This window comes from Pseudopipra pipra, chromosome 1, assembly GCF_036250125.1.
Source record: "Pseudopipra pipra isolate bDixPip1 chromosome 1, bDixPip1.hap1, whole genome shotgun sequence".
NCBI classification, from domain to species: Eukaryota; Metazoa; Chordata; class Aves; order Passeriformes; family Pipridae; genus Pseudopipra; species Pseudopipra pipra.
This window is the reverse complement of record NC_087549.1, coordinates 96,727,979-96,754,408: the sequence shown is the minus strand read 5'-3', so window position 1 is coordinate 96,754,408 and position 26,430 is coordinate 96,727,979. Positions and strand designations below refer to the sequence as shown.

The 26,430-nt window shown below is 40.1% G+C and overlaps 2 protein-coding genes across 5 annotated transcripts in view; both read left to right on the top strand.

Annotated features, from left to right (window-relative positions):
- The window catches only part of LOC135419770 (collagen alpha-1(XV) chain-like), a 126,292-nt gene extending 122,129 nt beyond the window's left edge, over positions 1-4,163 (top strand). For 3 of the 4 annotated variants that reach the window (XM_064666575.1, XM_064666604.1, XM_064666593.1), the window contains 2 exons: positions 665-780; positions 1,121-3,844. In XM_064666575.1, coding sequence (XP_064522645.1) covers positions 665-780; positions 1,121-1,337 — 333 coding nt within the window. In that variant the 3' untranslated portion in view covers positions 1,338-3,844. Of the gene's footprint in view, positions 1-664; positions 781-1,120 lie in introns of all 4 variants that reach the window. The other variant, XM_064666583.1, reaches the window with a different exon arrangement.
- Positions 4,164-17,862: 13,699 nt separating this feature from the next.
- TGFBR1 (transforming growth factor beta receptor 1) overlaps positions 17,863-26,430 on the top strand; it is a 34,238-nt gene continuing 25,670 nt past the window's right edge. The window contains exons 1-3 of the mRNA XM_064666610.1: positions 17,863-18,057; positions 25,049-25,300; positions 25,691-25,933. Of these exons, the coding sequence (XP_064522680.1) occupies positions 17,970-18,057; positions 25,049-25,300; positions 25,691-25,933 (583 nt within the window). The 5' untranslated portion in view covers positions 17,863-17,969. The remainder of the gene's footprint in view (positions 18,058-25,048; positions 25,301-25,690; positions 25,934-26,430) is intronic.

Below are 26,430 nucleotides of genomic sequence, written 5' to 3'. Positions count from 1 at the left end.
TCTCACATAAACAGACACACACTAAAACTGAGGAAAACAAACCATGTCTCTGTAGCATTGGCTGGCTCCCAGAACAAGCGGCCAAAGAAACCTACAGGAATAACACATGATGCTTGGAACATGTTGAGTGGATGCTACTCTGAAGTGCATACAAATACAGAGCCTTGAGAGAAATTTGTGAAGACAATTATGTTTCAACTTTGACTGGAAAAACTCAAAAGGATTTTGAGAAGTAGCCCAGTGCAAAGCTTTTGCGTTGAGCATTTGCAACATTTTTCACAAAATTGTGACCTTAATAGAAATTCCAGTCCAAGTTATTTCTATATTTTCTCCATATAGCTATATAGGACTTATAAGCAATTTTTCAAGCAATGCCTTAAGAACAAAAGGACAGTGGGTGATCAAGCTGAATTTTTGGAGTAACAATAGAACAGACACAACTGTGAGGCAAAGGCATGGATTGGAGAGCATCTGTTTGCACAGAGATGACAGATGAGACAAGTTTGTTCAGGAACATCAAGCAGAAACTGATGAGAAAGCTGAAATCATAGGTGTCCTTAAATGTAGATAATATTTTTGATTTGTAGATAAGTCTATAAAGGTCAGGTATGACGCAGATTTGGGATTTGTTTTGTTTGTAAAAGTAGCTTTGACATTTTAACAGGGAGAAACCCTTTTCAGTAACTGGGAATCTATATTTGATGGAAATGGTGGACAATTCAACATTCATGTTCCAATATACTCCTTTGACGGGAGGAACATCATGACTGATTCATCTTGGTAAGTTTACGTTACCCTTTATCTTTTATATGTTACATATAAGGGGTTTTTCTACTTTTATCAGATAGTAATAGAAATAGTAGCAATATCTTGGACTATTAGAAATGTGATAAAAATTTCTTGTTTTCCTTATGCCATTTTTCTTTTCCATTTCTGATAGTCTAGGAATGGGATATTAAGTTGTGTTGTCCTTTCTTTCTCTCCTTTCTGTCTTTACCTAGCCACTATTTGCTTCAAGGAGAAGGAATGCAGAAATACAGGTCACCACATATATAGGCATGCAGTTGAATAAAGCAAAAGAGTCTCTTCCAGGAAATAACATCTTAACGTTACCTTTCAGGCCTCAAAAAGTAATATGGCATGGGTCAACTGCAAATGGGATTCGACTGGTTAGCAACTACTGTGAAGCCTGGCACACAGCTGATGTGGGAGCTATGGGACAAGCGTCACCACTGAAGACAGGGAAACTTCTTGATCAGAAAGTGTATAGCTGTAACAATCAGTTCATTGTTCTCTGTATTGAAAACAGTTTTGTGTCTGATCCCCAAGGAAAATAATTCACCTGTTGCACATAGGAATATTCCATTCAATGACAGAAAAAGATGACACTGAAATTTCATTTGTAGCGATGTAAATATTTTAATTTTTGTAATTGCACATTTCAGGAAAAAAAATAGCCAAAGAAAACATACCTCAACACAAACCACATTCCAGTTACATGAAACATCCAGTGCACATATGGCTGGCTTAAAGCCCTTCCTTCCACTTGAACCCCATGTGGTTCAAGGTTTGCCAGCAGCTAACTCACAGCCCCAAGTCTTTCTGGCTGAGCTGGAGGTCACTTCAGGGCATGAGTCAAGTGTGGTCTATGAGGAAGATCCAGTAGCTGTCTTATAAGCAGTATGGCTCAGCAAGGCTGCTGCTGCTTCAGAGCTGAGAAGCTGCATGCTCCATGCTCTCCTTCTCACTTGCATAGATTTTGAATACCTAAGGCACTGTTCATATATATGCATATATACATACTGTCCCTGAGCAAATACTGGAAGGCTGTTACACTTTACAGGGCTCGCATTTTCCAAAAAAAGCTTTGAGAACGAAGGTGCTCACCTCCTCCTAGTTTTAGTGGAAGTTGAGTACCTGACTCCTATAAGCTTGTACAGATTGCAGCTAGGTGCTTACACAGAAATTTAGCAGCTTCCACATCTTATTTCAGCTTTTTTCTGTGCAGATTTTAGGCATAGGGCTTTATGCAGGAGGAGTGAATTTCGCCTAGACAAAATCTGGTCTTTATTTTGGTGCTACTGTTACCAGGAAACCTGAAAGCAATGTTAATAATAATAATAATCCTGTTTTACTGGTAGAACTGTGCAAAGTAAATGCAGACAAATGAACCATCTGACCTTTATTTATTTCATTGTGTATTAGAGGAGTCATTTCCTTTTGTGTCAGACTTCCAAATGAAGTATGTCTGTCATGGTTTCTTTAAAGTGGGTTCTACACATTGTTATCCCACTAAATTGTATGTAAAATGACTTTCCTTTTTGTGAATTTTACCCTTCTGGCATTCACATAATTAAAGAATTGTTAATATAAAATAACTGCAACAATGATAGGAATGATCAAGTAATGGTAATATTCTTCACAAACAGTTTCACCATAATATCTGAAATCTTTTGCTCTTATATTTGTCTACTGCATACTTTAAAAAACATATTTACTTGTATTTTATCAGAAGTGACTGTGGTGGTCAAACTCCATGTTATCATTTTTTTAAGATTTAATCTAGAATCTATGTCGGAAATACATGTTCATTTGCTGACAAATAGTGTATTAGATAACCAGACAGCTACCTTCAACGGACAAAAGCAAATCACACTTACAGTACTAAACTCATATATAATTATAAAACCAAATATTGTGAAATCCAGCTTTTTTTTTTCCAGTTGATTATAAAAGCTTATTTCCCAGGGTCAGCTGAATGATATGTTCATTTTTTTCTGGAAAAGCAAAAAGTGTAAATTACTCCATTATTACAACATGGTAATAAGGCAAAAGCCATTTATATTACATTTAAAATGTATACACAACAATTCATTGCACTTATTTATTGTTCACTTCCCTAAAACACTGAGCGCTTTTGTGCAATGCCAAATTCCTTCAGTTCACAGAGTTGGAAGAGTTGTTATATGTACATCAGGGTTTCACTCTGAGTCACAGAAAGTTCAAGGGGGAAAAATAAAGTGCTTTTACCTGCTTCAAGCAGGGACCATCTACTTTTAATCCTTTAATGGCCATCAGTGTTTCTGCTTGCAGCCAGTCATCATCATCATTCCTTGCTTTTCCCCTCCTGAGCTAGAGCAGCCCTCGGGGAGCTGGTTATCTCTTTGCCTAGAATTGCAGTGACAAGAGGTGACAGGGTGATGGGATCACACAGAAGATCTCCGTGAAGGAGGAGGAGAGAAGACTAATAAAAACACACAGATTTTAGGAGATACTGAACTAGAGTTCAAGTTGGGTCCAGCAAAAGGAGTCCAGAGTTTGATTTGTGCCAGTCCTTTTACAGAGCTAACCCGGGAACTGAAATGGTTAAGCACCATCAATAAGTTGCTAGAGAACTCTCAGTGTTTGCTTCCCACCTCTAACATTAATCTGCAGGCTACAGTAATTGATTGCACACCCTTTAACTGAAGAAAGAGAAGGTAAACAAAAAGTTAATAACCATTTGAAAAAGAAATACTGAATTTTTCCTGGAAACATTAATTTATTTATCATGGATACTTTGGGGATGGTGCAAAATGCAGGAATACGTAGTCAATCACTCACTACAGACTTTTTCTAGGTGAAAAGCATTTTTTGTTTTGAAGGTAAATTGGCACATGAATTAAAAATTGACTTTGAATATACTACTCAAAATAGGACTTGGTTAGAATCAAACAACAGTTTTCAGCGGAAACATTATTTTTAATGCAATGTTTACTGGCTTGTATTAAATTTGACAGATAACTTTGGTCCAAACAGGAGACATGAACTGTGTCATTTTCAAGAGACATGCATTAAGTCACAACACTTTTTGTTCTAATTTACCTGCTCTTTAATAATCAAAAGGAATTAAGACTCCTTGGTAACAAATGAAAACATTTTTTCATTGTGTGTTTCACCTCCTCAAGGACCATTCTTTTAAAAAAGTGCAAATACTGCAGCAGATAGCCCCCGATTTAAAAAAAATAATACACAAACCATACCTGTTATCGTCACTGCTTTATGCAGCCAGAATATAATTCCTGCCAGCAGGGCAAATGTGTACTTACAAGTCGTTACTCTTTAGTATTTTGAAAGCACTACATCACAATCAGTAATACATCTGTCTGAATTGACTGAACACATCCAATGGACCTTGTGGTATCATTCAATGATTTTTAAAATAATTTTTTGATGTGAAATTGCGGGGGTTGGGATTTTTTTTTATTCTGAATTTGTAACACATCCTTCCGAATTGTTTAAAAGTTGGTGTGAGAGAATATAGGTTTTAATCTGATTAGGAAAAGGGGGAGGTCATATTGGGCAAAAGTGCAGGAATGTGCATGCATGCACATATAAATGCAGGCACACTTCTGTCCAAATACCTTTTTTCATCCTTGCCACCTTATATCCCATGACTGAGATAGTCTTTGACTGCCTCATTATCTATTTTGACCTCGTGCATGGAGGTAAATGTTATATTAGGATGGAGGAATTTCTGATAGTCAATTTACAAATCTGAGCTCAACAAAAACCTAGCTTCCCCTCGAGTCACTTTCCTACAGTCCTCTTCTTCATGATTGCAAATATTCCCCCACAGGGTCATATTTGTACTGAATTGTGAATACCTTGAAGTCCTGCTCTGTCCCACTGATTTTGTTAGCAATAGGTAATCAGCAGGTCTTTTGCCCTTCTCAGTTCAGGGATCTTTTCTCTGGGCGACGGCAAAACATGTCATGTTACCATTTATCAGTAGTGTGCTGCTCTGCCCAGATGAACCACAGCGAGATGAGTGGTTTCTCCTCTCACTGCTGCTATAAGCAAGCCAAACCTGTGAGTTTCTGCAGTGCAGCATGTAAATCTCAAAGGACTGATAATTAACAAAACTCATCTTGGTGTGACCAAAGGCTGCCTAGCCTTGCCTCAGAGCTGTGCAGTGAAAGAAGACAGAATGAGTTGCAGTATGTCCTGCCTTGAAGATTCCACAGTTCCTCTTCTTTTGTGCTGAAATTTAGGTGTTACTTGCAATTCTCAGTACTCTCCTGGAGAAGAAAACCTGTCTTCTAGATTTTAAAGGAATTAGATGCTAGAATTGCAGTTTCATTTTGGTGTTCAAGTATTGGAGTTAATGGTATGCATGCATCTTAAAAAACATCTCATTGGGGTTTGGCTGTTATTTGTTGGTTTAATATGTAGTCAGAGCCTGCACTCTAACTGTTCCTCCCTGCTGTCTCTCCTTAATGCGTCAACAGTAGCTGTCCAGATATAAAAATATTTCTAGATTAGCATCTACTTAAGTACTTTGCTACTGTAACCTGAACCTAGCCTCCCTTTTTTAACCTGTCAGAGGACTGTCATTTGCTGCATCTTAAAAGGCCTATTTTGTACCTTGGTACAGCTTCCACTGTTACCTGTCGATCTAAACTTTTTACTTACCAGATTCTCTTCCATTGTGTCTGTAATAAAAAACCAACCAACCAAACAAAAAAAAACCCACCAACCAACAAAGCCTACTAATTCTACTCCTAATTAATGGCCATATGTACATACAATCTAACGTGGAGGTGCACCCAGAGCTCCAGCAGTTCAGCTCCAGCAGTATTAGGCTTTGCCTGCAGAAGAGGGGAAAAAAGTCAGAACATCTCCTTGTCCTGTGTGGGCAAGAGAGGATAATAGAATTACAGACTGTGGGAATTTCTACACTGAGCCAGTTTGCCTGGGGTAGAGTTCATTTTCTTCACAGTAGCAGGTATGGGGCTGTGTCTTGGCTGTGTGCTGAAAACAGTGCTGTTAACACAGGCATGTTTTCATTATTGCTATTTCATTATTGCTATCACAGCACCAAGGATTTTTCTGCCTCTGACCCCGCCACACCAGCGAGGAGACTGGGGGTGCACAAGCAGTTGAGAGTGGAAGCAGCCAGGTTGGCTGACCCCAACTAACCCAATGGATATCCCATACTATATGGCATCATGCTCAGCATAAAAAGCTGGGGGAAGAAGGGGGGAAGGGGGAATATTTGGAGGGATGGTGTTTGTCTTCCCAAGTCACAGTTCTGCACGATGGAGCCCTGCTGTCCTGGAGATGGCTGAACAATGCCTGCCAATGAGAAGCAGTGAATTAATTCCTTGTTTTGCTTTGTTTGCATGCATGGCTTTTGCTTTACCTATTAAACTCAGCTCATGACTCTCCCCCACACCACCCAGAGGGAAGTGATCCAGCAGCTGTGTGGGGGCTTAGTTGCCAGCCGGTGTTAAGCCACGACATAGTCTGAAGTCAGTTCAGCATCACACCCTGGTGTTGATCAGAGGTAACATTATAACCTTTCCTCACTGGTCTCAGGGGTACTAGGGATGCTTCTGCAGAAAAGGGAATGACAGCCCTGTTTAACCTTATATAAGAATTAACTAAGATCACCAGCAAATTCAAATTCAGCCCAGGATTATGATGACAGTGCTTCTGCAGGAAGGGTAGGTTTTGTACACTGCACTTGGAATATGTTCACATGATTAACAGCATAATAGCTGTGTTTTCCACTGAGCAGTACCAATACCACCTCATAGGCATTTTGTTTGACCTTCTTTGTTTCGAGATACATCCACCAAGATCCCAGCCACAGTAATGGCTTGCTACTGGAAAAACATTATCTCCCCACATATTTAGAGGATGAGTTGGTTTTAACCTCAAAAAAATGTTTCACTGGTGTTCAGCTTTGCTCTACAGTTATGTATTTTAACTTTGCAGTCTTCAAGGTTTCAGTTATAGAGTCACAGAATATGCTGAGTTGGAAGGGACCCATCAGGATCATCAAGTCCAACCCTTAGCCCTGCACAGAACCATCCCCAAGAGTCACACCATGTGCCTGAGAGTATTGTCCAAATAGTTCTTGAACTCTATGAGGCTTGGTGCTGTGACCACTTCCCTGGGGAGCCTGTTCCAGTCCTCAAGCACCCTCTGGGTGAAAAACCTTTTCCTGATATCTAATTTAACCCTCCCCTGACTCAGCTTCATGCCGTTTCCTCAAATCCTGTCACTGGTCACCAGAGAAAAGAGATCAGTTCCTGTCCCTCAGCTTCCCCTCATAAGGATGTTGAAGACTGAAATGAGGTCTCCTCTCAGTCTCCTTTTCTCCAGGCTGCACAAAAGAAGTCCCTAGGGCTTGGGAAGTCCCTAGTATACATCTGTGAACAGGTTGTTTCAGAAGTATTCACTACTGTCTTTCACTGACTTTGGTTCTGCCTACAGAGTAAGAACATGTCTGGCTCTTAGCAGCTTTTTCCCATATGGCTACTCTGCAAAGTTTCTCTATCATTATGGCAAAGCTGCTCTTAAATCACAAATTTAACTCAGACATTTTCTGTTCTTGATCTCAAACATCCAGGATTCAGAGGTAGCCCATACCAGGAAGACACAGCAATCTTGACACCTTACACTCACAAGTCAAGATCTTTCAAACAAATCCTGAGACTGTCTGCCTCCTTTGCTGGGATATTCAAAGCCAAAACCACTGTATAAAGGCTAATTGGCTTAACAGTTTGGAAGAGTACACTAAAATTTGCTATGGCAGAGCTGATCTGAGTAATTAAAGCATACACCACTGACATGGCTTGAGCATTTGGAGGGTTATTTAAAAGTGTTTTCATCCTTAAGACTGAAGAATTCCCATCTTGATCTCCATTTTCATCCAACTAAAACTTGCAGAAATTCTAAAGAGTAGATATAGAACTGCTGTTTTTGCAAAGGCTTCAGATCCAGCCAAAGCTGATGCCATGCATTAATCCACATGAATTAGAAACGGACATACAGACTTGTTACTAAAAAGTAAAAACTAATAGGCAGAGTTCATTGAGATAATTGAATGTGTATTCACTATCTCTATCCTTGCTTTACTGTAATTTGTCTTAGAATGGTAGAATAATGTAGATTGGAAATGGTCTCAGAAGGTCGTCTAATACAACTACCTGCTCAAAGTACAGCTAAGCTAACTTCAAAGTTAGATCTTCTCGAATTGCAGGCGAAGGAACTGAAGGCGCAGCAGTGTGCTCAGATGCCTATGCCTCCATTTTAAGGCAAGAAGTTGGTATTATATGCCATAATTTTTTTCTGTTAGGGCAGGAAAGTTGATGGACAGAAAATTATCACCAAAGTCAGAATAGGTTTGTGGTCTTGGCCTCTCAAAATACTATCTCCTGAAGAAAGACCTATTTCACCTATTATGAAGAAAATGTTGGGGGAGAGAAGCAAGGTAAGTTAGTAGAATGTAACTTATAGTGTACACAACCTAGCTATTGATGATATATCAGAGGACACAGCAAGCCTTAGACACACACTAGCTACGTCCTGTTCTCAGTTGAGTGTCACACAATGACAGATAACAAACTACTCATTCTGTGAAAGTCACTAAACTACAGTATCTTTCTTACAAAACCCAATTCCTCATCACCAAGAGAAAAGGTTAGGAGAACTGATGAATAGCATAGATGAGGGATCAAAATAGTCACAGCTGCATCCTCTTGTACTGGTACACTCAGTAAGACATAAGGTGGAAAGGGAGAAGGGTAAGACAAGTAAAAAGGACTGGGGAGGAGGAATAATAAGGTTCTGAAGTTGTGATGAACTCTATGGATGAGAAACTAGAAGGAAACAGGAAATTATCGGCTCTGGTTTGGATCTATAAAAGCAACTCCAAAGGCAATAAACAAGTTAGTCTACAGGTTGGAGCTATAAAAGGGACAATGAACTTGGAGGAGATGATTGTGAAGAGCAGCCCAGTTAAATCTGACATGTCAAACACAGTAATGAAAAGAATTTATGTATCCATGTCCAAAATTCATGATCCTCTAATTTCCCCTCAGCCACTGGTAACTATCCATAGGCAGCTGTGCTGCCCTTAACACTTTGGACTATGAAAGAACAAGAATCTCTTTCCATAGCTCATGAGTAAGAATCCACAGTCATTGAAATAGCTCCAGTAGGAAGCACTCAGAGTAGCACTCCCAATATCCTTAGTCTTGCAAATAAGGTCTGTGAGCACAAATCACTTGGGCATTAAACCTATCTTTTCCACTAAAATAATAGGTTAAAATGTAACAGCTCCCAGGCATACTTTTGCAGAAAAACTCTGATTCTAGATAAAAGCTATTAACTCTATGAAGTTTAGACAACCCTGCTCACAAGACTTTCTGTTAATTTTTAAGTATCTCTGTACATTGTGCAGAGAACTTAAACATCAACTGTAAAAAACTACAGTGGCAAGACTTGAGCTGCCTAAATTTAAAATAAGCTACTTCTAAACTACTGAAACATCTTTCAATCAAAGGCAGGTCAAGATAAGAAGCAGAGCAGCAACTTTCTCTCATCAAAAATTAGAGCCTGCTCAAAAGTCAGTCCTAGTTCACAAGCAAGAGAGATCTAAATTTCTTTTAGCCCAAAGTAAAATACCACTGATGAATGTGGTAACAATCCATCTATTCCACTACTTCTGGGAGAACTTGTCAGTGTCTTTCATTATTATTAGCAGTGTCCAGTGACAGCTGTGACTCTCCCATCCAAGCCAACTCAGAAGCATACAGAGAAGTAACTACAGGACAAAGTTAGAAGAGTACAGAACAGGACAGGAACCTTCTGAGACTCAATCATGCCTTTACAGTTTTTGATGGCAGTGTTCAAATTCACACTGCACTTCAGGTTCAAGAGGTTTATGGTGGATTCATTTCACAACATTTCTTCCTCATTTTGCTCACAAGGAAAGCAATATCCAGAGAACTAGAATTACTCATCAAGGGCTTCAATGACTAAGATGTGGTGTGGCCCAAGAGAAAGGATGATCTCATGTTTGTGGCAACAGAACAGTGCCCAGAGGAGTGCAATTCTGTCCCTGATTCAGTCACAGAAGAAAAGCTCCACATAAGTGGATCCATTTTTCGAGTGTGGAGTAGATCAACATGCAATACCATGAGGGTTAATGTAGGCCTAAGTCAGTTCAACCATATCCAAACACCTCTGTGTTCCACATCCCCCATTCTTTCTTGTGCCCGCAGAAAGTGCAATGTATTAAAAACACTCTGCAAGTAAAAGATACTTGTTCCTTTCTGGCTTAGCTCTTTATTTTGGCTCCTATGGGATAAGATATGGGCAAGTGTCAGCAGAAGGGAGGGCAGAATCCCATAGCCTCTCAGGCTCAGAGAACAAATCTTACAAATGCTAAGAAGTCTCTCTTCTCAGCCAGGCCATGAGAACAAACTAATGCTGGTGTGTTTGTAGGCCAAGCCATTTTAGGGAGTTGATTCAAGTGGAAACTGAAACTGTATTTTAAAGAGCCACAGCCAGGCTTCAAAATATAATACTTACACAATTCTTTGACCTTTAGCAAAGTTCTAAGAAAATCTGTATCCTGGAAAAAGATAGAGCATTCAGCTTCCCAAGCAAATCTGTTATTCTGAAAACTAAGAGCATAATAGACTGTATTTCTAATGAATTCAACTGCACCTACAAAACGAGTAATCTTTTCCATAAACTAAACTGGAACAGAATGATGCACAGAGATACTCTAATTCTAATCTTTTGTCCTACTGAATCTTGAACATTTATTAGGCTCTTAATTTTCTGTCCTGTAATACAATCATTAGTTTTGGCAAAATTAGTGCTATGACCAGTTAGTTAAAATGAAATTATCTCCTTGCTGGTGAGGGATTTTCCTTTCTCATCTTTTTTTCTTCATTAGATCAAATGAATATATATTCTAACTAACATAATTTCCAATATTTTGTTGGCAGGATAGTCCAGTGCCATGATAGACACATTCCTGACCTTCATTTAAAATGCTTATTTTTTTTCTTGATTTTATCCTGTCTTTAAATTAGGAAGTGATGTATTTCTCCTGCTTTTTGGTAATGGTCACCTTTAAACACCATGAACAACAGGCAGTTTGGTTGTGTGGGTGTGATGACAGTATTTTCACCACTACTATTGCAAAAGTTCTAGGATATGTAGTTATCTAGAATCTTGGTTTAACATTCTTACAGCCTCAAGAGAGACAGTTTCTTCAGCAATCTAGTATCCAGTCTACTAGGACTTCTTGGATAAAAGTCAATTTTTGGAATTACACTCCAGGGATATGAGTGATGGAAAATGATCGTGGTAACAGAGAAACAGAATTCTGAGAAACAGAATGAAATAAGTTATTATTTGCAACCAGAAATTGTTGTTCAGGAGAATTCCTGGGCTAACTCAGGATGAATTATTATTTTTGTGTAGGTCCAGTGAAAAAAGTCTTCCCTCTCAATAATGTCACTTGGAAATGGAGAAATAACCAAGGACTCAAGTAATCTCGAAATTATATATTCTTAGAGAAAAGTTAGAAATTTAATTGGTCAAGAACTGGTAAGGAACAAAGCTCTGCAAAGGATTTCCACCATCTTTCTTGTCACCGAATTATCTGCCAACTTATTCTAGTAGATCTTTAGTCTACTTTTGTCTTTTTCAATTTTTACTCCCAAGTAGTTAAAACCTCCATGATTTAAAGGAAAAAATACCTTTTCAGAACATACTACAGGAAATCTCCATATAATTTTCTTGGTTAAGGTATAGCATCTTTATAGAGTGAACTCTATTGTTTGCAAATGAACAAATGAAAACTTACAGCAAATACTGCTTAGAGAGACAACAGAAATGGGATTTTGAAACAGCCAGGTAGCATCTGAACTGTGATAGAAAATTTGATGCTATCACTTCAGGTAACATACAGCCACATGCACTGAAGAATGAGAGTGGATAGGGAATACGTAACAAGTCTAGAAAAGCTGCAGCAAAACAGGCAATTCCAACAGCGTGCTATAGAGTAAATTCTGTCTTCTCTCATTCCCAGTTTGAAGGGTTAATAAATCAGTGTAAGGAATGAATGAATGATGTTACTTTCTTCTCTCTTCTTTTTTATTTTATTTTTATTGTGAGTTTACACTCTACTGAACAAAATGTTTCTTTAATGACAAAGCAAAAGTTTTATTAAAAATCTGTTTGGTGGGGTTTTTTTAATGATAACTGATATTTAATCCAAGCTGTGATCTAGATCTCCAAATCTAATTTTGGGGTCTTAGCAGCTTATCACCACAATTCCCACATCCTACTCTAGGAAATTTCTTGTCTGCTATGAGCCCTAATTCCATGGAAGAAGAAGTCAAGTTTGTCAAGCCCACAGGATGCCTGCCTACTAATGGGTACACAGAGATTTACAATGGAAAAACCTTATGATCTGTGCATTCCTAGAGAGACATCAACTTTTGGTGAGTTACACATGCTGTTCCTCCCCTCCTCAAGGCAAAACTGAGCCCAGTCTCAGGAGGAAAATGACCTTTCTTGAAAAGCAGAATGATATAAATTATTACTTGCACCCTCAATTTGGTATGAGGAGTAGTGTTCAAACAGGTAAAAGTTGTATCTCCACAACAAAAAAAGTATCCCTCCTTAATTAGAGACAAGCTGCTTTAATGCATCTATCCTTTGCTGTAGTCATAGGTGAGATGCCCATTCAATTTCAGTTACCATAGCAATATAAGGTCTTCAAACAGACAATGATGTGCAGTCTAAAGCAATTTCCAGACACCGCTGATGTCAACCTTTGTGCTTCAGGCAACCACTCCCTAAGCTAACTAGTCTTCCTAGTCCCTGATGTGTTTATCAACATGTCTTGGACCATACACTTTCGACCTGAATCAGACCTCTCTTTAGTGAGACTCACAGTGGACACCGCTCTTTCTGACTACCTGATTTCAAATGAAGTTGAATTAGCACACGTAGTAAACAATCTCAGCAGCTGATGGGCTCTACAAGCTGGAATGAAACACCAGGTTCAAGGGGTTTGACTGCCATCATTGAGATCTGCTTAAAGAACTTAGGATACTATAACATGTCAAAGTCTATTTGCTATATAATAAGGAGGGTGTTAGCTGGAGGGATCAAGCTGATGTGGTGTATTGCTGGGTTGCCCAACTTGTAACTCAGAGATATGGCACCGGTGTGTTTCACAGACTGAATTAAAAGTAAAAAGGGTTTCATACATCTTAAACTTTAACTGGCCTTCTGTTAAAGGAGATGATTAACTGGTTTTTCAATAACTAATATCTCATCTTTTCAGCTTTAGAAACACTGAGGAAGCAAATCAGACAATGTTCATAAAGGTTATAAAATGAGTAATTCTGGGTATTTCATAAAGCAGTGACTTCAAAAAAGTTATTCCTTTTGCTTGTCTCTGATTTAGCAAGATTACAGATCTTTGTGAAACTTTCAGATTTGTATGCTTACAGAAACCGCACGCTAATAAGCACTTTGATCTTTTCTGTCCTAGTTTGAGTAAAACTGCTTGGAAAAATCAAGGACTGGGGGTAGGGGCTGGTGGTGGGGTTTTTTTCAATGGTGTATTCTGTTGTTTCGATAAATGTTACACAATTCCATACTTTTCCTCTTGCTGAGTTCCTTGGTGAAAGTAATTAGTAAATATCTTGATGCACTGAATAGTTCTTAAAGAAACCCAACCAACGAACCAAGCAAATGTATAAAATTTAGCTCATTACCATGGACATACAATTATAAAAACTGCAAATGAAATTCTGCAACACCATTATATCTTCTTGCTCTAGCAGTAACTGTGCATATGTTGTTGAGAGAAAGATTCATTAGAATTCTTTATTACCCTGATACAGTACCACTTACACTGAAAGACTAATAAAGCTTTTAGTCATCACAATTAATAATATTTCCTATCAAACCTCCATACATTGTTACTTTAAAAGCCAAAAAAATTCCTTTTACTAGTTCCTGTTTTCCAAAGTAAATCAACCTGTAATGCCAGAACATTCATGTTCTTGATCTGTCTCAAAAACCAATCTATAGAACAAGTTGGTTTGTACAATTGTGTATCTCACCACTTGTCCCTTTCCAAAATTTCTTTTATTTTAATGCTCTGGGTAGTTTCTTAGTATGTGGGGTTTTGCATTACAAAGTTCTGTTTGAACCTTTCATGCAGTTGCAATTATTTTGTTTTCCATCTCCCAGGAAAAAAACCATAAGAAATATTCAAAAACTGACAATAATTCTTCCAAGAAATAAAACCAGCACTAAGTAAAAATTAATTATTTCACCCTCTCTCCCTATGGGTGCTGCACGTGTTGTATGAATGTCACGTTCTAGTACAGAAGAAAGAAATTAATCAGTGTTTAAATTGCAGATATTCCCTGTATAATAACCTGATTTAATCTAAAAAGCAAGGATTTTTAAAATAGGTCCAACCCCTTTGATGATTTAAACAAATCTTAAGAAACCAGAGAGTTTGTGTTTTCTGTGTAGTCTTTCTTTGTGTTCTACCTTGTATTAAAAAAGTATGATTTTTGTTGCATATTCCTATAATTGGAATATAATTATGTTGTAAATTCATTAATTTGTGACATAAATGAGCCTAGGCAAAATGGGGGTTTAACCTGTTCTTCTAAATATATTTCCACTGACGACATTATTTCCATTTGCAGTAAGCACTGAGGACTGAAGTAAGTAACAAGTGCTCTGAAGGATTCCTTCACAGGCAATACTGAAGAACGCTGTTTAGTACATCCAGTTAAAATGTCATAAACATACAATGGTGATGAATTGCTTTGTATTGAACTTTCATATTGAAAAATATGAAATTGTTTTTTCATGCTATTTTGGCAGAAAAGGGGTGAGCGATTATTGTAATTTTGTAAAATCTGAAATCACAGAATAGTTATCTTCTTCCTAAATAAAATGTCACTTTACAGAAAGGCATATCTTGGAAACTGTTCTACTGACTGCGTCATTGTCTGTCTTAGCCTCATTTGCCCAACTAGCATGTTTGAGGATGAATGTAACTAGATGCAGTCATCAAGATCACCTTGTTTTCTTCGGACTGGTATTCAATTTGTTTGCAGACAAGAGGAGAAACTGATGATTTAAATCTTCTCAGGCCATCATCTTTATTTTGTAATTTTTCTTTAACCTCTCCATTTTGTAGAGAAAAAAAAAAAAAGACAATTTTGTTTCCAAACAGGACATGTAACATGAACTACTTTGCAACTCAACATATAAATCTAAGTACCTCTCATATAGCCCTCCTAAAAATGCCAGGTACTACCCACATGAGCAAATCTCCTGCTGCACTAAAAGCAGTCATGAAGCTAATATGAAGGAATGGGAAGACCTAAACATTAGAAGAAGGGAATTGACTGCAGAAGTAACAGTGGGAGAAAGATGATGGAAAAACAGTGGGAGGAATCTTACAGTGATAAGGGGGAAGCTAATGGGGAAAGGTGCCAACAAGAACAAGACCCAATTGTGTACCAGAGACCTCTTAATATCAAGAGTCAGTATCCTAATCAGAATTTCTTAGGCCCTACCTTAATCAAGACCACAAGTTTCAGTCTTAAGAATCTGGAAATATGGAATAGAAGCATAGCAAGAAAAGGGGATATTCTGGACATGCCGAACTCATTTCAGTATCTTTGCTTCTGCCCCACATTTACTTTGGCTTTTAAATCTAATGTACACAAGACTACAGATAGATATCCAGGGACCAGGACACGGGATGACCTAATTTTAGGTATTTCTTCAGTATTGGTATTTACCTCAAGCATGATATGACAGATGAGTAAGGCCTGACAAAAAAAAAAAAAAAAACAAACCATTTAATTTGTGGTGGCACTGTTCACTACTTGGAAGTGACTTGAATCTGTCTTAGTTGGTGAGTTGTTATCTGCAAGTTATTGATTTATTTTATTCTTTCTATGGTTGGTAGTCAAACATCATTCAGGATGTTAATTCGGGATGCTCCCCACAGGACTGAACTGGGATCCCTGAAAAAAAAACCTTCACCATGCTCTGCTTCCTGTTCTCTGCCTTCCTTCAGTGACATGGTCTGTGACCCTTCCTTAAATCCAGAAGATCTGTGACAGGGAAATGAATAGTGGATTTCTTTTTTTCCCTGAGCATTTAATTTTCTTAACTTATAGTTTCAGTGCTCTATATGAATTTAAAAGGTGCCTTGGGATTTGAGCAATTCTAACAGTGTTTCAGTATTTCTTACTGATGCTAGCATATTTATTTGAGGATTAGCCCTCTAAGTAGTTCTACATATGGATAACTAAGAACCTGTTTGCCTGTTGTTGTCTGCTTCAGTAGTTCATTACTATGAATGAATCTATATCAAATCCAGACGTTTGGTCCACCATCAGTCACAAAGTACATGTCACTAAAATGTTATTTTGCAAGGGAAAATATAAATAGGATCTGTTTCTGTACAACAGTGATCGTTAGAGAGAGGGAATGAATTAAGAAAAATTTACCTCACTTCAAACAGTTAAGTTAGCAAGATTCTTACCGAGGTGAAGCGTACTGTAGGAGAAACAAGACTTTTAATAAAGGTAGTGTTGGATGAACAACTGCAAGTAAAAAGGAGACAGGAGATCAGTGTGACATGGCAGTGAATGTGCTACTGGGAGGTTGCCGTGGAGGTTGCTGGCCTGAACACTATGAACTGAGAAGTCACCATCTGGCAGAGACAGTACACGCAAGTGACCGCAAGTAACATGGAAAAGTACCCATGACCTACGTGGCTTGGACTGTGATGGGAGGGTCACAAAGCAAGCAAAATACGCAACAGAAGTAGTACAAACGCATATGCTGAGGGTCTCTGAACTGATTGAGGATCTGAACGCAACAGTCAGTCAATGGAGCTGAGGAGCGCAGTGGATTCCCAGAGCAAGCAGATATCTGTGGGAGAGGGGTGACCTGATCCCAAGAGGGAAGAGGAGAGCCTCTCCTCCTGCTCTGCCACCCATGCTAAGCTAATAAAGCTGTGGATAAAAGTAACAACCTCAATCCCGGTTATTTTCTTCAAGGAGCGGATTCTAGTTGCCCCAGGTTATAAGATTCAAACAGCACCCCAGACAGGTATGTGGACTGCTCAAGTTCGTCTCCGATTCCCAGTTAACTCCTGCAGCGACGTACAGACTGTGCCATAAGCCGGGAGCTGCACACGGAGCGTGGAACCGCTCTTCCCTCACAGGGTGACAAACCTTGCGGGCTCAACCCTGCGGCTCCTGGTGCTGCGGGAGGGCAAACCCTCCCTCCTGGATGGCGGAGCGGCCGCAGGACTGGCAGCGGGAGCGCCGGGCTGTCCCGTCAGAACGGGAGCGGGCATCTGCGCGGGGAACGAGCTGACAGTGCCTCTGAGCCACAGCCCCAGCCCCAGCCCCAGCCCCAGCCCCAGCCCCAGCCCCAGCCCCAGCCCCAGCCCCAGCCCGCGCAGGGAGCAGCCACGGGGCTCAGCACGCTGCCCCCTGCCCACCCGTAGCGCCTCCCAAGAAGGGTAACTTAGTGGCTTTTCCTCCGCTCCCGAGGCAACCCAAGGGCTGCCCAGATCCTCCCGCACGTCCCCCTCCAGCGGTCCCCGCGGCTCCGGACCGCAGCGGTGCCAGCGAGTCCCTCCCCGCCGTCGGCAGCGCCACTAGCACCTCCTGGACGTGTGGGGAAGCTCCGTGCCCGCCACCGGCTGCTCTCCCGCCAGGACACCCTTGGTCGTTCCCCGCCGCCCGGGTGCATCCCGGAACCGCGCGGCGGGGACCGGCTGCTGTCCCGTCGGGACACCCCCGCTCCGACTCCCACTCCCCCCTCCCGCCCCCGCCATGAGGGAGCAACCCCCCCCCCGCGGGTCGCGCCCCGCTCGCACCGCCTGTTGTTGTCCGGGCTCCCCGCGGCCGCCGGGGGGCGGGGCCGGGACGCGGCGGCCAATGAGGCGGCGCCGCCGGCGGCGCGTCGGTGGCAGTGGCGGCCGAAGCGGGCTGGGAGGGCGCACGCAGCGCGAGCGCCGCTCCGTTCCCCGCGCGGGCGGAGCGGAGCGGGCGGGGGGTGCGAAGCAGATCTCGGCTCCGGGGAGTCGCGGCCAGGACATGGCGGCGGCGGCGGCCGTTCGGCGGCGGCGTCCCTGGGCCCTGCTGTGCGTGGTGGCGGCCGCGCTGCTCTGCCCCGTGACGGCCGGTGAGTGCGCGCGGGTGCGCGGAGAGGCGAGAGCGGAGAGAGGGAGCAGGCGCAGCGGCGGCGCCCGGGGCGGGGAGGAGGGGGGGCGGGTGGGGAGAGCGGCGGGGGACTGTGGGTCCCCGCCGGTTCCTTTCAACAACATGGCGGAGGGGCCGGCTGGGGCGGAGTCACCGCCCCCCCACCCCCGGTGTCCGAGCCCGGCGGGGACCGCTCGGCCCTTTGTTGGCCGAGCGCGGCGGCGGCGGCTCCGAGGGAGGAGGGGCGGTGGGAGCTCCCTGCCGCCCCCGCCTCGCCCCCGCCGGGCAGCGCTCCGGGCGGTGTCTGCCCGGGGCAACTTTCCCGCGGCCGCCCCGGCCCCTGCCCCCGTGGGGACTGTGGCTGTGGCCCGCGAAGGGAACTTTGTTATCGCTGGCGGAACACCTCCGCCCCTCCGGCCCTCCCTGCGGACAGAGGAGCCCTTGAGAGCCCCCCAGCTCCGGCCCGGGGTGCGCCGGCAGCGGGAGGAGCAGCAGCCCCCGGACGCTCAGAGGCGGTGCCGCCGCGGAGCGGAGACAGAGGAGCGGGCGGTGCAGATACGTGTTGAATGTTCCACGTAGCGGGAGTGACAAGAGGCTGCCCCGGCTCCGGTCGCGACACAGCACAGCATGCCCAGCACCTCCTCGCCAGGGTGCTCGGCGAACACCAAGCCGTGAAAATTAAATCCTTGGTGAATATTGTACGGGGAAGCGGTTTTGTTCCTCTAGCCTTCTTTACCTATGCTCTTTTGCGAGAGGGATCTGATATCAGAGCTGCGCTGTTGCAGAGCTAATGCATGAAACAGGAGCGATTAACAGTATTCATAAGTGCAAGAATTAAAACCTTGTCATTTATTTTCTTTTTTTTTTTTCTTTTTTGTAAAGGCCACTTCATTCTGCAGTTTGGGACATATGTCCTAACAGGGCATACAACTGTTTGAGACGTGAAACCTGATTTAGGTTTCAGTTTCATCTGTATTAAGTTAGATGATGACGACAGATACGCAAAATCTGCATTTTATAAACAATCCACTTATTAAATTCCTCTGTAGTTGGGTTATATATTGCTTTGAGTTTTTAAAGAGGAAGTGAGAAGCACCACAACTTCTTCAGTTACAGCTTCAGTCTGGATCTGGATCAGTCTGCTGTTCATAATTCAAACTGGTACTCATGCTGTACCAGTTAAAAAAAAAAGTTACTTAAATAAAGCATAACTTGCTATACTAAAATATGGTGTTAATCACCCTTATTCTTATTGAAGATAGTGGAGAATCTCTCATGTGGAAACAGTGAAGTAAGCTTAAGTTACCCGTGTGTTCTTGAAAAGGTGCATCAGGATTTAATAATTTAAAGCTTTCTTATGTAACACATTCAATTTAGACGTTGACGGAAATTTTACTTCGATTTCAGCTTTGAACTTTTCCCTTCTAATGCCTCTCATCAATCAACAGTTTTCCCTTAATCTCAAGCATGAAATTAAGGTCTAAAAGCTTTATGTGAAAACAAGGCAATAGACTCCCGTACAAAAGCTTAGGCATGGTAGTGGTGGTGTTCTACCTTTTGTTTAAAAAGGGAGAAATCCTTTCTGTCCAAGGGGAATGGGGAGGGATCCAGAGTTCTTGATTCATAACTCATAGAGAGGCCCTGATACTGGTAAGGGGATTAATTTGCTGAACATTGTGTCTAAGTTGACAAAGTGAAAATAAGCTTTCTGGTTTTCAATGTGTAAGTCTTTATTCTTACCAAAATTCTGGGGAGTCACCTCTTGGAAACTCTTGCAATCGTACAATTGCTTCTAACCTCAAATAAAGATAGCAATCTGATTCATATGGTGGAATGAATTTAAAAGTGCAAATGAAGATCTTTCCTATTTCTGTTTTTGTGACACTAGTAAAATTATAACCTAGCCTTTTAATTTTAACTTTGTTCTGGTTTTTTATTTATTTATTTATTTATTTGAACAAAACTCTTCTAGGAAAGATACACTAACAATTGTTCTGGTATCCTGCTGTAAGAGGCATGAACATACCTGTGGGTAATGTTACCAATGAAAGGCAAAAAACCTGATTGTGCCATTTGGCACCTGCACTACAGAGAATATAATACCACTTTTTTGAAGCTCAGATTCTACATGAGGTTTTATCATTGCTTGCAAGTTGAGGGTAGGACCTTAATAAACTAGTTTGTTTTCTTGAGTGCATCTCTTTGGTTGGTAAAACCTGCTGTTTGCAGTGGAAGTTTTACTTAACAAAGATGGATGAAATGTATGTGAAAGTTTTCCTGAAAACTTGATATCCAGTGCTGTTACTTAATATGAGTTAAACTTAAGAAGTGCATTTGTGAGAAAAATGCATTAGTGAAGGTCGTGAACTATCATGATTTTAAAAACTGTACCTATATCCCAGATATTTTAAGACCTAAACATTTTTGTATCTTGAGCTAGAAGAGTTCAGAACAGATGATTCAGGTGTATTGTTTGAGGAGATTGAACTAGAGACTCAGAAGCTGACAGCACTGTTCTGTATTATGCTTTTTTGCTTCTAGCAAATTTTATTGCAGAGGAAAAAACTACCAGTGAGCACTACAGCTGTCTTGCTCATCCTCCCAAAATCTGTTAGTCTCTTGAACAGCACAGCCATGCTCCTTTATCCCTTGAAACTCTGCGTCTTGTGGAACCAAGGGATCTAATTGTTCTTGTGGAGTTCTACTTCTGGTGAAATTTTTGTTTCAAAAATTGTATTTTCCATGAAAGAAGAGTTAAATTCTTCTCTTGTGATGGAATTTTTTCACCTAATGTTGGTGTTGGGGTGCTGAGAGTATTTGTCTTTTTTTGTAAATTTGTAAAACAAAGATATATTATTAAATGGAGTATTAATAATTTAAAATGTTAATTGCTTTTAATAAGTTGTGAGTTGGGTTGTTTGTCGATTTTTTTTTTTTATTTTTTTTTTAGAGCACCTCACAAGTTTTAACTGCTGTAATGCCCCTTGTTAGCATCCTTCAAGAGACAGTATTTCAACATATGACTTCCAATTAAAAATTCTTTGGCTGAAGGTGGTGTTGTATGCTAAACTGTCTGGTTGAAGTAGTTCTGCAGGATGTTAACAAACATTACACAGTGATTCACAGGGTATTATGTAATTCTAAACGTAAAGACTTCGTGCCATTTTCTTACTTTAGAAAGACAACAGATACAAAAAAGGCTGTTTCAATAGGTAACTAATGGTACAGACTTCTAAAAGTTAAGTGGATGGGGTGTACCTAATTCTCTTCACATTATGTATATAGTATTAATATCTGAGCTCTTGGGAACCAGCTTATTTTAAGTCTTGTCAAGCTGCGTGGTTTCAGGGTCTCATTTATGCTGCTCATTTGCTTCACCCTCACCGGGGACTTTCCAAGCTGCAACACCCATGCAAGAGAGACTTCTTAAAGGGAAGACAAAACTGTCACACTCAGAGTCTGAGCAATTACACAAGTGATTGTGTTCATCATGAGAGGTTAATCCATTTTTAAATCAGATTGAGATATGAGAAATATGTTGTTGATAACTTCTATGACACGATATGTGTCATAAACCACACACACACCCACTTTCAGAACTCTGTTGTCTCACTGTTTGCTTTTATGGTAGTCAGTCATACAAAGTAGGAATGATTATGTAGAATAGTCCTAGTGCACTGAGAAAATGCAATAGGGAAGGAACTAGATCACTGTGTTGACCCAATTTTTGCTCTAGACTATGTCCCTGGTTGTCTGTATAACTTTCACTGCATTTGTGTAGCTGTCTGTACTGTAGTTTCTCAAGCCTTATATCTCTTAAACAGATATGACCTTTCATTAGTTGGTAGTGGAGCTTCATGCTAGTGGTTCCATCCAAACACTGTTGTAATACTTAAAATAATTCTCTGACATGGAAGATATGGACTAAGTCTTAAGTAAAAACTTTTTTTTCCTCTTCTTTGAATTTAATAGTTTTGAAAGACCTCTAGAGTTCTTTGTAATAGTAGATTTAAAAGGTGTTTTCCAAATTTGTATTGAAATGCATTTTACCTGAAATATATTACTGGCTCTGGAAGATCAGCTTACATCAGAGTTGTCATTCTCTCATCCCATTCTATTATCTCCATTCTAGAAATGTACGTATTCATTTAAGTGAACTTGGAGACCTGACTAATTTCTGTCTGAGTTCTTAAAATTACTATAGTGCTTCTCTGAGAAGAAGAGGGACTACTTGGAGACAAAGCAAAAATTCGTATCTCCAAGAGGACAACAGTATGCTATTTTTTTCTTTGATATTAGTTAAAAGTGAAAACTCTTCCTTAGAGGAATGATTTAATTACAATTGGTTTTTGACATCTCATCCCATTGATGTTAAATGTCACCTACAATGTGTTCATGTGGTTGTAGTCTGTTGTTTTACCACAGATAACTGGAGAATGACACATGGGCAAAGATACTCCAATTCCATATTCCCTCGTCCTTGTATGGATTGTTGCTGAAGATGCTGAACTAGTTTTCCTGTTAGTAAAATACAGAAATTCTCCTTTTACCTGCTTGAGTTGGAAGACATGAGGAGTCATAAGTGGCCAAAGTAGGAGGGGGCTGAAGCATTTTTAGATGTTTTGGTTGGTTTTTTTTTAAGATATGCCCACTAGAGAGCAGCAAAAACCTGTATTCCTGGGAGCTTTGGCTTATTCAGCTGATTAGGCATTGTCTTCCCCTTCTGTGGGAGGGGGAGAGTAGCTTCAGAGGGAAGTAGTGATCTATTTGTGCGGAGGAAATCATTCTGTTGTGTGTGACAGTGTACCGTGTCTCTGCAGGAGACTAGAAGGTAGTGGCATCAAACAGGAACAAAAGTGTGTATTGTATCAAATTGTTTTAACTGGGAATTCTGTAGCAAAAGAGAGGTGGAAACCAAGCCAATGAGGAAGATAAGATGCCAATGTGTTACTTAGTCATGGTTGTAACAGTGTGTCTGTACAGCTTCAAGATCAGGAAGATGAATGAGTGTAACAAGGTCAACCCAAACCTAATTTTTTACTTCAAGTAACTTGGCCTCTGTATAGTGACTAAATGTAAATATATCTCACTGAATATCTGTCTTTTGCTGTAGGCATTCAGATACTACACATTCACATGTGTAGTTACGATGAGCCAAAAATACCATTTAGAAAGTAGAAAAAAAGGTCATGGATGAAGCAAGTGAGATAAAGGTGTGCTTGTTTAAAAAGTTGCAAGAAAGTGTGTGAATATTTTAGGAAACTTTTCAAGGTTTTAATGGGTTAAAAATAATTTCTTCAGGTGTAAATTGCCAAAGGCACAGCGACAGGAAAATAAATATTAAATGTTCTCATAGTTAAGCTCTGAATAATAACTTTCCTTGCTTCCTTGGTTAGTGGGGGGTAGAGATATGGGTGGGAAATTGCATCTTCAAAAAGTGATGCTGTTAAGATTCATCTTCCCATGTGCCAGTTCTCATTTCATCTACCTTCTAATTACTTTTTTCAATAATCTTCATAATAAATAATTTTGCAATCCCATTTGCGGGTTTTTTCCCCCTCCCTTTTTCTGACTGGTCTATGTGCTGATGAATCTCTGAAGTCAGGTTATCTTTCCATAGTGGGTCCTTAAAACTTGATCAAATCTTCAGTAACAGTAGAAGATGATTTGCAATTATTTGGTTTGATTCAAGACCTTGAAGGAAGGAGGTGTTTTTGGAAAATGTTTCTCAGAATCCACACTTCGAGATGACGTGTATATATTTGAGAGTAGATCACCATTTATTTAAATCCATGATATACAGTGATAGAGAGGAGTGTAAAATCCAAGGCAGTCCAGGTGGTTATATCAAACTCTTCCATTTAAGTGAAATCCCAGAGTTCAGATTTGTGGGACCTCTGGCTTTGCCAGCTATTAATCCTCATGATTTTGGTGGGAGTTTTGTTTGTACCCTTGAAAGAGACTTTTTTTATGGCTCAGTACATTTTTTGGTATTTTGGTCATGAATGTTTAATGTTTTAAATCTTTCTAAATTTCTGTATTTCAGTCTTTCTTTATGCATGTACACAAGTCCCAGGCTAGCTTTTGGCCTCTACTGGTGAATAAGTGGAGGCAGAGTGTATTGATATTTTTGTTGTTGCCACTGCACTGTTTTCTGTCTGGCTTTGGTCTGGTAAATGCAGGAAAGAATAGAGAAAGAAATTAGAAGTAGTAGTCTTCCTTCTCCAAGAACTTCTGCAATGCAAAGAATGAAACCTGATCATCCTAGAGATGATTAGCCTGTCATTCCTGCTTCCCTCCCCTCCTTTACTACTGCAATTGATAGCTTTAGTAAATCACGAACTTGGGTAATGTAATACAGCATTTTCCTGTGGCTGCATAAATAACAAGTCTAAACCACCACATTCTGCTTCTGTGACAGGATGTGCTCTCAGGTCATGCAAGGTTTGGTTTTTAGTGAGGATTAAACTGTTATATGCCCCTTTGGCGCTAAATGAAAACCATCAAGTAATGTATAAAGTAATAATCTTGGGTAACCAGCAGCATCCTATTTGTCACTTAGAAAAGATGTACCTGTGGTTATTGTGGGAAAAAATGGCATTATTTGTATTTGGTTTGAAAATAGCAGAATAGCGTGCTGTAGAGAATACAGTGCTGTTTAGAAGTTTGATCTTTAGTGTGAGGAACTGTAATGGAACTTATTTACCCAAAGGATAGGATTTCAGCCTTTCTCTTTTACTACATCATTATGTAAGGAGAGATGACTTCAGCTTTAAATTTTACTTTCTTCTGCTTGTCTCCTAATTTTTTTGTCCCTTGTAGTGTTGTCTTTCAGTGATTTGGCTCTGTGTTTATGTAACCAAAAAGATTACAGACCTCCTAGCATTTTGAATTTATATTTCCTTAGTCATTCAAGTTGTTTCTCAACTCAGAACGTGTACCAATACTAACATTAATGTTTTTTCTCAATACAGAATTAGAGTGTTACTGCCATCTATGTACAAAAGACAACTTTACGTGTGTGACAGATGGAGTATGTTTTGCCTCAGTAACACGAACTGCAGACAAAATAATACACAATAGTATGTGTATAGCAGAAGTTGATCTGATTCCCCGAGACAGACCGTTCGTTTGTTCCTCCTCCACCAGAGATGGAGTCTTTACTGTGCCTCATTGCTGTAACACACCTCTCTGCAATAAAATAGAACTTCCAATTCCAACACCAGGTAATGGGGGTTTGGCTGTTTTTGTTTTTCCTTCATTTTTTTCAAACAGAAAATTCTATAAGCATGGAAGTTTCAGTTTTGAAGTTTGTAGGTAAATTTGAAGGCCTAAAGTACATCTTATATTCTGCAAGTACAATTTCATGGTATTTGAATATGAATTGTAGTCTTCTGGGTAGGAATGTTAGGGCCAGTTTTGAAGACTTACATGCAAGTTAAATGGAAAGTGTAAGTAAGCACATTGTTTTTTCCTTTGTAATACTTATTTTGATTCTTGAAATGGTTACTGTGCAAAAGTTTTAACAAATACTTTGAAATAATTTGAATACTATAAGTTTAGTTGCATGAAAGGAAAGAAATAGTTTTACCATTTTCTTTAATTTTTACTGTCAGGCCCTACTGCAGAAAAACCAGCTTCTAATCTAGGACCTGTGGAACTGGCTGCTGTCATTGCTGGACCTGTCTGCTTTGTCTGCATTTCACTAATGTTGATTCTGTATATTTGTCATAATCGTACTGTAATTCATCATCGTGTGCCAAGTGAAGAAGACCCTTCATTGGATCGTCCCTTTATATCAGAAGGAACTACCTTAAAGGATTTAATTTACGATATGACAACTTCAGGCTCTGGTTCAGGTAAAGGCACACTTCTGGTGGTTATTACTCTGTGTTTAAGAGCCTTGTAATTCCTCAGGGTTTTTTTTATATTGTCAAATCTACTCAAACTTATAATTAACTGGAGAAATTACTAAAAAAGCAACTTCCATGCAGATTCATTCAGTGTCAGTGAAGATTCAATGTATGGAAATAAGTGAAATAAAAAAAAATTGAGTTGTTGCTACTGTTCCTTATCATTCTTAGAGTAGCCTGATATATATATGTGTGTGTGTGTGTGTATATTAAATATTGCAGGGAATATCACAGTCACCTATTGTAAATGTTTTGTTTCCTGTAAGGCTCAGCCATTTACCTTTTTATTCTGTGCAGTACAGCTAAACTACCATCTTCTATGGTTTTTAGATAATTTGTGAAGGGTTTGTTTTTTTAGCTTTAAATTGGAAATTCATTTATAGGTGTAGCTATTGGTGCATGAAGAATATTCTGAATTCTGAGTTAATATTTTAGGCAGTTAT